General features: G+C 37.4%; 1 protein-coding gene across 2 annotated transcripts in view; it reads left to right on the top strand.

Moving 5' to 3' along the window:
- The window catches only part of LOC150084438 (oxysterol-binding protein-related protein 1-like), a 707041-nt gene that overhangs the window by 628240 nt on the left and 65595 nt on the right, over positions 1 to 13206 (top strand). For both annotated transcript variants that reach the window (XM_090376067.1, XM_090376066.1), the window contains one exon: positions 9291 to 9411. In XM_090376067.1, coding sequence (XP_090232193.1) covers positions 9291 to 9411 — 121 coding nt within the window. The remainder of the gene's footprint in view (positions 1 to 9290; positions 9412 to 13206) is intronic.

Here is a 13206-nt window from a genome sequence, read left to right as displayed (position 1 = left end):
AGACACATTTTTAGAAATAACAGATTCTCTTTTTCAAAATTTTAAAAACAAAAATGAAATTAAATGTGCTCTTAAAGATCTTTTTTCTTTTTTTTTCTTCATGAAAACCCCAAACACGAGAGGTATTAGAACCTGTAATACTTGGTACCATGCTTGGGTTGGAGGTTGTGAAGATGAAAGAAGATATTTGTTGACAGAACTTTGAATAGGATTTCCAGTCAATGGAAGAAGGTCATTAATATACAAGTGGAAAAGTAGCGGGAAGAATTGAAATTTGGGGGACACCAGCAATAGTGGAGAAGTTAGAAGACAGAGCCATCTACCATCACCTTCAGTGAGTGATCAGAGAGAAAACTGGATAACCAATTACAAATACAGTTGTCTAACCATAAGATGAAAGCTTGTTTAGAAGACCTTTATGCCAAACACTATCGAAAGGCTTTGAGATGTCAAAAGCAACTGCTTGTGTTTCCCCAAACTTTTCCATTGAATTTATTCAATATAAATGGGCCACCTCCATAGACAGGTGGGAAGGAGCAGCAGTGTGTAGCACACGCTTCTTGATTACACCGGGGTTCGAGCCCATCACCACCAAATACAGAGGATGTGGAAAAGTTAGGGAATGATCACTGCATATTCCCGGAGCAAAATGGTCTTAGTTGCTAATGCTCCTAAAAAACAAACAACAACAACGATATCCATAAATGGGTAACATAAGCCAGAATGTCACCCGTGGATCGACACTGACGGAATCCATACTGGCGATCGTTGATCAGACGGAAGGTTTCTAGGTAGTTTAAGAGCTGGCAGTTAATTGATTTCTCCATTACTTTAGAAAGAGTAGAAGTAATTGCAATGGGACGATAATTGGATGGGAGGGATTTGTCACCCTTTTTAGGAACTGGCTGGATATGAGCATTTCCAAGCAGAAGGAAAAACACCTTTGGAAAAGGAAAATGAAAAAAAAGGCAGCAAAGAAGAGGAGTAAGTTCAGGAGCACAGGTTTTGAGAACAAATGGAGAAATAAAATCAGGACCTGGAGCTTTCTTAACATCAAGATTCATCAAAATCCTTCTGACATACTTTTGGCAGAAGCCCACAGGAGACATTGAATGGGGCGTGTTGGGAATGGTGGGACGTGTTTTACCAAGATCATTAATACATGAGTTGGAAGAAAAATGGGATGCTAGCAGGTCAACTTTATCCTTGGCTGAAGTGACAACAGAACCATCTAGTTTTGACAGAGGTGGGAGCAGAGATGGGCAAAAGTTGTGGTCTCTTGCCAATAGCTTTGGCAAGAGACCAGAATGCTTGGCTACCATTAGAGCAAGAAGGATGTTTTCTACTCTTAGCCTGTTCAAAATTTAGTTTGGACTGATGAATAACTGCTTTACAATTGTTGCGAGCTTTGGTGTAGGCAGAAAATGAAACTGAAGAATTGGAAACAAGCCAATTACGATATGCAATGTTCTTCTCTTGAACAGCCTTAGCACATTTATTAGAAAACCAAGGTTTAGATAAAGGACGAGACTTTAAAGTGGAGTGCGGAATAAAGGATTCCATTCCTACAGGAATAATTTCACTGACACAATTTGAGCAAACGTTGACATCAGAAGTTTTGAAACAGTAATCTGACCAAGGAAAAGAAGAAAAGAAATCTCGCAGGTCATCCCATTTTGCATTCTTGTAATGCAAAACAATATGAGGTTGGGAATAGCCATGAGATAAAGGCTCCGTTGGAGAAGAGACAATCACCAAGTTGTGATCTGAGGTGCCTAAAGGACCACTCACTTTGACTGTGTACTTAGAAGGGTTGTTTGTAAGAAAAAGATTAAATGTTGACTATATGGTTAGGGTTGTCCAGTATTCTTGTAGGTAAATGAACAGTATGTGCAAGGTCATTAGTAATTGCAAAAGCCTCAGCATCTCGACCAGCTGGGTCGTTGTGTCTAGAAAATGGAAGCCAGCTGGAGTTCTGAACATTAAAATCACCAAGGAAAATTACCTCACTGTTAGGAAAGCTGGAGAAAGTCAAGTTGCAAAGAGAGGAAGTCAAAGAGCTCTAAGTGATTAGTGGAGTAGGGAACGATAGAGACAACAGATGAATTTGACACAACGAGGTAGAGAGATTTTAAGCCAGAGAAGATCAAAAAGAGGAGATTCCAAATTACCAAGTCTCTGACAGGGAATATCGGAATGGACATATGCACAAGTACCACCTATGTGGCAAAAGGAATCATACAGTGAATAATTTGGGCAACTGAGATGAGCAGTAGTTGAATCAACCAATAACTGAGATTCTGTCAGAAAAAGTAAATGGGGTTTGGCAGACTGCAAGTGGAAATGCATATCATGCAGATTAGAATTGAGACCACGTGTATTTGTGAAATGAACTAGGAAGTGCTTGGGAGGTTTAGATCTATTCACAGATAAGCTTACTCTATTAGTTTGACTATTCGTGGTGAATTCAATAGTAAGAAAAAGTGGGGGGGGGACATGCTGTATGAAGTAATGAAATTTTTGGATATGGCGTACACATGGTAAGAATATACCCAGATCCTTGACATAATGTGGCCTCGACAATGCCTCCCGCATACACATTACTCGGACTCCCTCCGGTCACTAGCTGGCAGAGTATCTGGTAGCAAGATTATACACTAGCTGATCCGGAAGCCTCCTAAAGAGTTACCAGTAGGTTTGGTCCGGTGTACTAACTTGCTGCTGGCCTGCAAACACCATTTTAGAGCTGTGCCCTTGAAATGTAAGGAAGATTGGATCTTGCTGTGATGTTCATCATAACCTCAAAAGTAATCAGTCATACTGCATTATGGAAGAGATGTGGAAGGGTTGACTGGAACTTAGCTCTGGAGACTAAACATGGTTTCTACCACTTCTAGCCTCTAATAAGCAATGTGGTGGTATTGCCTTGGTTGATGCGAGTCATATACCAACTAGTATTGCCTGGTAACACGGGCGGTATTCCTCCATGTCGTGTGGGCGCCACACTTTGACCCCTGCTTACGTTAGTTCACACCTGGATGGTCACCCACAGTTTGCTTGTGCATTGAGGTTATACCCAGTATTAGTAACAGTCCCCACCATCGTGAAGGTACAAGCAGAGGATTTGGCTGTCACAGACCATCCGGACTTCGCCGAAATTGGGTCCACTTGACTTGAATGTCACCCGAATATCAGTTCCATCAGCGTTTTAGACTCCTAGATAGCAAGTACAGCTTATCTGGCATAATTGAGAGAATGTCTGCGACAACCTCAAGGACCATTTGCAATTATCTCAAAATACTGTGATGCGAACCATCAAAAAAATGAGTAAAAATGTGAACGAATTGCGTGCTCATGTTGCTGATTGTGTTTCCTTTTCTTTGCAAATGAATGAATCTGCAGACATCAGTGATACTGCTCAATTGCTCATTTTTATATGTATGGTTTTCAATAATTCTGCCGCTAGAGGAGAATTGCTGGGTATGGTTTTGTTAAAAGAAAAAACTAGAGGTCTTGATATATTTAACGCATTCAAAAATTTTATTTAAAAAATTAAATTACCGCTATTTAAGCTCGTAATAATAATAAAAGATGGATTTAAAGCAATGACAGGGCATCTTAACCGATTCATCGCATTATGCCATAAGGATGATGAATTCCCAGATTTTTTGATTTACCTCGGTATCATCCACTAAGAAGTGTTAGCCAGCAAAAATTAATATCAAAAATGTTAATAGCATAGCTTTCAAAATTGTGAATTCCATCAAAGGACAATCTCTTCAAAGGAGACTTCAAAATGCAACTCAATGAAATTTAACCAGATCTGATATTACACACAGATGTGAGAGGGCTGAGTCGGAGTAAGTTAGCATTGGTAGAGGCAATTGATGCAAGAAAGCAAGCTTATGCAGCATCAGCCAAAAAAAAAAAAAAAAAAAACCTTCCACTTCACCCCTCCGTTCGTTCGAAATACCCGTCCAGCTAAGCCTTAAATTTATTTAGACTATCAACTTCTACAACAAGGGATGGAAGTCTGTTCTACCAACCAACTACCCGCTGGCTAAAGGCAAATTTCCGGACATCTATCCAAATCTGTCTTTCCTCAATTTGAATTTATTCCCTCTCGGCTGATTATTCTAAGCAAGAGGAAGAATCCCATCGGCATTGAGCATGCTCAAAACAATTCAAGGCTTTATACACCTCTATTAGATCACCTCGCCGGTGCCCAGTCTCCAGACACTGTAAATTGCAAAACTTAAGCCTTTCTTCGTAAGAGCAACCCTTTGTTCAATTCACTAATCTTGTTGCCCTTCTCTGTACTCGTTCCAGCAGCTCTACATCCTATTTGAAATGAGGCCTCCAGACCTGTATACAGTACTCAAGGTGTGGCCTGACCATTGCCTTATACAAGGGAATAATCACCTCCTTATCCCTGCTAGAAAAATTCCTGTATATCATTGATAAGACACCATGAACTACTCTTGCAGCCCATCTGCACTGCTCAGAGAACTTCATATCTGCCTGCACAATTACCCCCACTGTCAGTGTGGTACCTCAGCGTTGATATGTTACTCTGGGATTACTGCTTCCCATATGCAGTACTTTACAGTTGTCAATGTTAAATTTCATTTCCCACCTCTCAGCCCATCTACTCAACTTTTCTAAATCCTGTTGCAGCGGTGTACTGTCATTAGTGTCATTATCAACCCTGCCAACCTTCGTATCGTTTGCAAACTTGGACATTAAGCTTCATATACCATCATCAATATTATTTATAAATACAGAAAACAATAATGGACCAAACACTGAACCCTGAGGGACACCACTAATAACATTAGTCCACGATGAGCAGTGTCCATTGATTACCACTCTCTGTCTTCTCCCCCTCAACCACCCCTTTATCCATAGCAGCAATTTGCCTCCAGTGCCACACTGCTGCAATTTGTGTAGCAGTCTTCGTTGTGCAACAGTATCAAAAGCCTTTCTAAGATCCAAGTATATAATATCAAAGTTATTCCCTGCATCCAGTTCTTTTGTGACTGCATCATAGTATCCAATCAAATTGGTCAGGCAAGACTTCCCCTTAACCAAACCATGCTGTGTCCGAGCTATAACTGAAGTTTTGTCTAGATGATCCTGCAGTGCTTCTTTAACTCCATTAATTTTCCTGGAACAGAAGTTAAACTCACAGGTCCATAATTACTTGTGTCAGCCTTTGATCCTCCTTTTTGAATTTGGGTCACATTTGCACATCTCCAGTCTATGGATACCTCCCCTGAGTCCAAAGAAGCTCTCATAATTATGGCTAAGGGTTTGCTTACTTCCTTTGCTGCCTCTTAATATAACTGGATAGATCCCATCCACCCCAGGTGCCTTTCTTGTGTTTATCTTCAACAATTTCTCCTCCACTTTACTCTCAGTTATTACAAGATTATCTAGCTTACTGCCAGAGTTGAATACACCTCTGGCATTCCCCTCGCTGAATAACTCCTCATGTGTGAATGTCGATGCAAAATATTCATTTAGTTTGTTAGCTACCTGAGCAGGATCATCAACAGTTGAACCATCGATATCAAGTGGACCAATCTGATTCATCCCCTTTCTTCTAGAGTTTACATAAGTAAAGAACTCTTTGCTGTTTTCTTTGCATCACTTGCCAAAGATTTCTCGTAATCTGCCTTCTGCCTAACCTCCTTTGTAACTTGGTTACAGATCAACTTGTATCTATCATAGGCTTCTGTGTCATGTGTTAATTTGTATGTATCCCATGCAGTTTTCTTCTCTGCCATATGTCTCATTAGTTCATCTGACATCCATTTAGGCCTAAACCTTGAACAATATTTCTTAGTTGGTATGTAAAGCCTAGTAGCTTCCAAGATAAGTTCTTTGAATGCTTCCCATTTTGAATTTGCTGTTGGTAACGTCATCAGTTGGTCCTACTTTATAGAATTTAAATACTGTCTCAGACCATCGTAGTCGCCTTTACGAAAGCAATAACCCTTCCCTTTACCTCTGATGATAGTTAACTCTTTGAGTAAATCCCACTTCTGCACACTGTGATCACTGTCACCTGGTGGTTCCTCTGTCTGCAGATTCTTAATGCATGAAGAATCACTACTGATAATCAAATCAAGAGTATTACTCCCTCTAGTTGCCTTTTGAACATGCTGATGTAGAAAACAATCATCCAATAAATCCACAAAAGCCTTGCTAGTGTGTGAATAACCAACCCACAAATTCCAGTCAATATCTGGGAAATTAAAATCCCCCATTATAAGACTCTCTGATTTACTGGCCCACTCTATTTCCCTGTACAGTTTCTTATTATACTCATCAGAGTCATTAGGCCTATACCTGCACACTCCTACTCCCAATTTTGATCTCCCAATGCTTATGTCACACCAAACTGACTCAACGCTGCACTGTCCAGCGATGTCGACTGGCTTCACTTCCTTGGATTTTATTTGTTTCTTAACTAATAGCATAACCCCTCCTCCCTTCCTATCCTTTCTGTAGACGTTGTCCCCAAATTCCAGTTCTGCCTTCCTTATGTCTGTGTGACACCATCTCTCTGATATCCCAACAATATCCGCCTTTGATGCTTTAACAATACCTCAAATTCATGAAATTTATTTACCAAACTCCTAGCATTGGTGTACAATGCATCTGTTCTTTTTCTTAGCTACCCTAACACAACCCATGTGTTTACTTGTACCGCAATAACTCTGTAGAAACTGCAGTTTCTACAGAGATTTCAAAATTTGCTGAATGAAATTAAAAAATTTGTTGATCAAAGTGGGGATGATTATCAATAGCTACAAGATACAGAGTGGTTGTGTAATTTGGCTTTTTTGGCAGATTTTACCAGTAAATTAAGTGATCTGAATTTGGAATTCCAAGTAAAAAATAAAAATGTGGGTGACAAGATTAGTAGTATTTCTGCATATAAATATCAATTTTTGGCAATGGCTAAGGATCTCAAAGAAAAAAAATTCTATCATTTTGCAAATAAGCAAGGTCATTTGCAAAAATATCAAGTTTTTGAATTTAATAGTGAGAAATATGTTTCTGAAATTGAGAAAGTTGTGGATGATTTTTAAACAATTGAAGACATTGTTCAATCCATTTAATGTCGACTTAGATATGAAACAAATTGCAGAAAAAATCCCTGAGATTTTTCATCTGGAGAAAATATTACTTGGAAATGAAATTATTACATTCCGAAACAATATCTTCTTAAAAGCCAGATCATTAGAAAAAGTCTTTTGGAAATACATTTGCCGAGAAAAGTACCCAATTGTAAAAAAATGCAGTGAACTTCTAAATTCCTGTTTTGGTTCCACATATCTATGTTAATCAACCTTTTCATATTTGAAACAAACAAAGACGAAGAATCGCTCTACTTTTACGGACTTATATACAGAAGATTGTTTACGGTTGACCTTATCACAGTATATCCCCGATTTTGAAAGCTTGGAAAATGACTTGAAGACGCAAACTTCGTATAAATTAAAAATTTAAATAAGTATGCATTTAAAATTTATAAACAACATTTTTCAATATGTGTTGATTAACTTTTTTAACCATGTGCAATGAAATTCTTGAGATGGTAGATGTTGGCACATTTTGAAGAAAAAAAGTAGATGGCATCACAGATTAAGTTGGACACCCCTGATCTAGTTGATTTAAAAATTTTGGCCCCCATGTAGTTTCCTTCCAAATAATAAGACATTCATACTCACTTGCCCATTCCATTTGCATGTAAAGGCTCTCATCATAATCTTCACAATCACCTGGCCTATAGATTACTCTCACTCTCATTATACCTTTGCTTCTAACTATCGCACAACCTACAGATTCTATACTATTATGCAAAACATCTGAATCCAGGAAAGCTTTTGTCGCACTTAGGCTGCTTTTGATAAGAACCACACCCCACCACCCCTTCTATCTATCCTATCCTTCCTAAATACGTTGTACATACCATACTGAAATTCGTCATCCCCTATTTCTGGGTGGCACCACATTTCCTTAAGTCCTATTATGTCAGCATTAGTTGTCCTGACCAGTAGTTCGAATTCACTCATTTTAAGAGAGTAATACCGCATATCCATACTCACTTGCCCATTCCATTTGCATGTAGAAGCTCTCATCATAATCTTCACAATCACCTAGCCTGTTCAATCACCTACTCTCCTGCTCTCTTAAATCATGGAATCCAGTACCACGGGCCCATTCTCCTTTATTCACTCATTTTATTGACGACACTTCTAACATTACTGTATAAACAATTAAGACTTAGTGTTCTTGTATAGTTAACTATCCTTACACACCCTTTGAAATTATTTAAGCTTGCTTCCCTGGCATTAGTTACCTGCTCATTTGAAATGTTTCTCCTCTCAGAACGTCTTGCTAATATGTTCTGTTGCAGTAACAAACAAGAATATTACTTTGACCGATATCACTGGAGGAACGCATATCTATATTACCCTTATCTATATCTTTTGAGGCTGTTCACTGTAGACACTGGTAACCTCTTCCACAGATATTTATAACATCTTTCTTTGTTTAATGGTATTGTTTCTTTTAGATAACAACCACAAAGTGCCCATATATCATATATTTTGGCTTCATTCTCCACCTACACTTATTACAAAATGATATGGGATATGAAGCCAAAATATATGATATATAAGCTTGCTTGCTTGCCTCATTTGCTATTACTGTTAATATTAACTAGAGAAAAGAAAAAAAAAGTAATGAAAAATTGACGTACTTGTTACAGCTTCTAATTTTTGGAGCATCACCAGCATTCCGTGAATGTTACAAAATGTTGAATGCTTTGAGGTTAGTGGTAATTTTATATATTTGTGATGTTTTTAGAGAGAGAGAGAGAGAGAGAGAGAGAGAGAGAGAGAGATGGCATGCATTTTATGCATACTAGGTTTTATGAGATGAAGGCAGGCTGTGGATTTAGATGGTTTGTTTCCAAACTTTTCAATAGCAATAATTAACATTTTATTAAGTAAATGGCAGAATTTCAGTCAAGAGGAGATCTCCTAAGATACAACTTTAGCAATAGTCTGTGTGCTGTTGAAACCTTTGTTATATTTTTTCATACTCTGATTTATAGGTTATAATTGGTGATATCCTCTAGAAGTGAAATGCATATCTACAAATATTGATTTAGTAAAAATTGGAGAAATGAGTTATTCCTTACCATCATATATGTTAATATTCTATTTTTTTTCTTATTTCATTATTAATATATTTCATTGAAATAATTTCAGTATTACCAGTTCTCTCTTTTTACCATGGCATTAAATGAGTTGGATGATGGTTCAGAAATATTGCCTCCAACAGACTGTAGATTTCGACCAGATATTAGACGACTTGAAGAAGGTGACATAGGCACGTACTGGTTAAGTTTAGTAATAATTTGGAATGATTTTGATATCCATAACTATAATATTTTAGGGTGTGTATTTTCACCATTTAAGATAAAAATTAACAGATTTATTCCAATTCTCAGCAGGCTTTATCAAACTTGTTTAAGATCTCTTTCAGGCACCACCACTGAAAGTTAGTAACCAATTCTGGATTGGGGTGGGAGGGATAGATGCAAAAAAAGGGTCTTTTGGAACAGCCACTATGTAGTAAACTCAAGTCACATTATAAGGCAAAAATATCTGTGGCAAAATGACATCTTCTCAAAGGCCAATATCAGTCAACCTTATGCTGTGGTATGGGATGGTCCATCTGTGAAAATTAAAAGTTTTTAAATTTCTTTACATGATTAAGTTTTACCTCTGTGTTAAATTAATACAAATGATACATTAGCTATTACCCATCTGCCGAAGCAACACAAGTCAAAAAGACAACACAAGAGATGACAAATTACTGCCTTATGGCTTTATTCCTATCTGGATGATATTGAACTATTGACTATTGACTTCCTTAACTATTGACTTTGTTACACTGAACAGCAATGAAAATTGTTTTTTGACAGAAATATAGTGGACTTGGCATATTTTTAACACTGATTTTGAATGTGCAGTCCACTTCCCCCCCCCTCCCCAAGCATCCTCAGTTTTTTGCAAAATATTTCATACTTTTCACATAGTTTTTAGTCCATCTTTTCATGCTAGCTGGACTGTTGATTGAGAGGTTCTGGTTAAGAGTTTTCTCGACCTTGCTGCTTTTGAGGCTGCTGAGGGTAGAAATTTCTAGGCTATTTCAACCCTGACCTGCTCCCTGCATGTCAGTTGGTATAATAAAGCAAACCTCTCAGCGAGGTCAGTCAGCCAGAGATTTGTGTGTGAATTAATTGTCATATATTAGTAAACTTATGATCTTTTTATAGTTTTTGGTGTCAGTTGCATTTGAATATGTTTATAAAATACAGTGCAACCTTGATATAATGCAGGTGTCCAGTGACTGCTTTAGTTTGCCAGATCTAACAATAGCATTTTTTCAGTACATAATTCTTAATAGTGGTCAATACAATAAATGTAGATGTTCACTATCACTCTGACATTCTAACCATGTCATCACCTCATTAATGTTTTCAAGCACTTTGTTAATTTCTGGAGCTTTGTTCCTTACACAAGTTATCCACATTATCTTCTTAGTCACTCTGTATGACTGGCCTTCTGTTTGTTGATTGGCTTCCCAATATTTACAGACTGTGATTTCTTCCTCACTCAGATAATGAGCAACTGGAGCTTCCGCATCCACCTCAATTCAAGCAACATTTGCACCAAGACTGCCACTAAGTACAAGTAGCCTTTGCTTCTTAACCTGAAATGCACTGTTTAATAATTGTCCAACGGTCCTGTGAATTCACCATCTTGAATCACATTACGCAGAAATTCAGGAAATGCTTCTGCTTCTGTAACGTCACCAAATGCAGATTCACCTACGAGACTAACCTGGGATACTCCATGATGATCCCCCTCCAGCAGCTTTAAATGCGTCATCTTCATCAAGTAGCTTGTGAAATTTAAGTGTCTGTGCTTTCAGAATTATCCCATTTATCGGTACTCCTTCAATTTGCTTCTGTAGAAACTACTTGTATAAATATTGGCCCACATCACTGTTTTCACAAAATCCAATTTTCTTTTTTTTCTTTGGAGGCCTATTTCATCTTCTACAGAGTCTACAAATGAATGCAATTTTTCTTCCTCTTTCATTCAACCATGGATCTTTTCTTCTGGATTTCTTGCGAAATATACTGCATTTTGTTTCGACCCCCCTTCATAATCTTTAACTTTTATTCAACTGTAAATTTTTTTCTTTTGGTGACCATTACGTCAGTCTTACTGATATAGTAATTTTGCTGTGTATTTATATATGATGCATTAGAATTTACTGTGTTGTGAGAAAACTAGATCAGAACCAAATTACAAAGCCTATCATAGTGCCAAAGTGAAGTCATGTGATTTCTCCATAAATCACTTCTCAGTTCATGTATATTTTTGTATACTTTAACCCTTAGCAGTTTCATTAATCATTCAAGGCAGTAAATCCTGCATGTTTGGGGCAGTTGGCAATCAATTTTTCATCTACTTCATTCCATGCTTAAACACAAATACATTGCCTGCAGGATGTCAATTTTGTATTGAATTTTGCTTTCAAGACATTACACAATTTTATTTAATAGCATTCTTCGGTAGTTAATTTCCTTAAAAAAACTGGATTACATCATGATCAAGTGGTTTAAGAACTGAAGTAATTGCACGTAGGTCGTTTACTTGACATGTTTGCTGTTAGGAGAACGATAATCCTTTATTTGACCTTTTTTCTGCCACTGCAGTTCTTGTCTTTAAATGTAAGTGTTTTATCCGGTAGAAATTTAAAAAAATAAAAAAAATAAAAAAAAAAAAGAGTCCAGTTTTATCAGTATTGAAGATGTCATTGTGGTCGTATGTCATCAATTTTCCTTCCATTCCTTTGTAGCGTCACTGTCCACGGCTGCACTTTCACCACACACTTTTTTGTAGACAGGCCATGACAAGTCTTAAATTTCTGGAACCATCCATCTGAACTTTTAAATTCTTCAATATCCATTCGATGTGCAAACGATTCAGCCTTGGCTTTTAAAAGGTTACCATCTACAAGAACTCTTTTTGGAATGCGTCATCATTAGCCATTCCAAAATTACCTTTTCAAGATCCGGATACTTTGCCTTTCATGCTTAGATATTATCTGCTGCAACAGCAGCAGATTTCTTTAAACTTTCAATCTTTTTCCAATCTTTCACTGGCGCCTCCGTAGCCAGGTGGGAAGGAGCAGCAGTGCGTAGCACATACTTCTTGATTAGACCGGGGTTCGAGCCCGTCACCACCAAATACGGAGGATGCGGAAAGGTCAGGGAAAGACCACCGCATATCCCGGAGTAATATGGCCTTAGTTGCTAATGCTCCTAAAAACCAAATAATAACCAATCTTTCAGAATAGTCAACAGAGTACTCTTAGGAATGCAGAACTGTTTGGCGATGTCAGTCTTAGAATACACATTATCTACAGCTTGCAAAATGCTAATTTTCTGCAATTGGCAAAGCTATCTGCTTTCTTGGAGCCATACCAATAAACATACACTGCAACTCACTTCTAGCTGATGTTCAATTGATTACTACACTGTGAGGAAGAGCGTAGGAAACCTTAAAAAATAATTTCCCATGGTCAGGCTGCAATTGCTCAATATATTTGAAGCATTGTTGTCATTTTTAATTGTGAATATTGCAATAAGAAAGTGAAAATTCAGATTAAGAGGTAGAAATTTATGGTCGTTAAAGAGAAATCCTTTTACTTTCAAGATTGTTATACTAAATGTAAAATAGCATTATAGAAATGTAAAATAGAAATGTTATAGAAATGTTAATGTAAAATAGAAATTGGCCTGGACCAACCACATAAGATGTTATAACATGTTGGGATGTTAAAAAGAAGGTTGCCATAAAGAGCTTCGACTGTATTACTGTAATAATTGAGTTTTATCAGAGAATTTATGGAGTACTTAATTGCAGTAATATTAAGTTTTTGTTAGTTTATCGTACTGCATTAGTTGTGATAGTGACTGGCAAAGCTATCCTCTTTCTTGGAGCCATACCAATAAACATTCACTGTAAACAACACTTCTAGCCAATGTTCTAAGCATACAACATATGTATTTCAAATAGTTGACTTGCCTATTTGTCACTCTAA

This window comes from Mastigoproctus giganteus, chromosome 6, assembly GCF_048544385.1.
Source record: "Mastigoproctus giganteus isolate SK-2022 chromosome 6, ASM4854438v1, whole genome shotgun sequence".
Classification (NCBI taxonomy): Eukaryota; Metazoa; Arthropoda; class Arachnida; order Uropygi; family Thelyphonidae; genus Mastigoproctus; species Mastigoproctus giganteus.
This window is presented reverse-complemented; position numbering and strand designations above follow the sequence as displayed.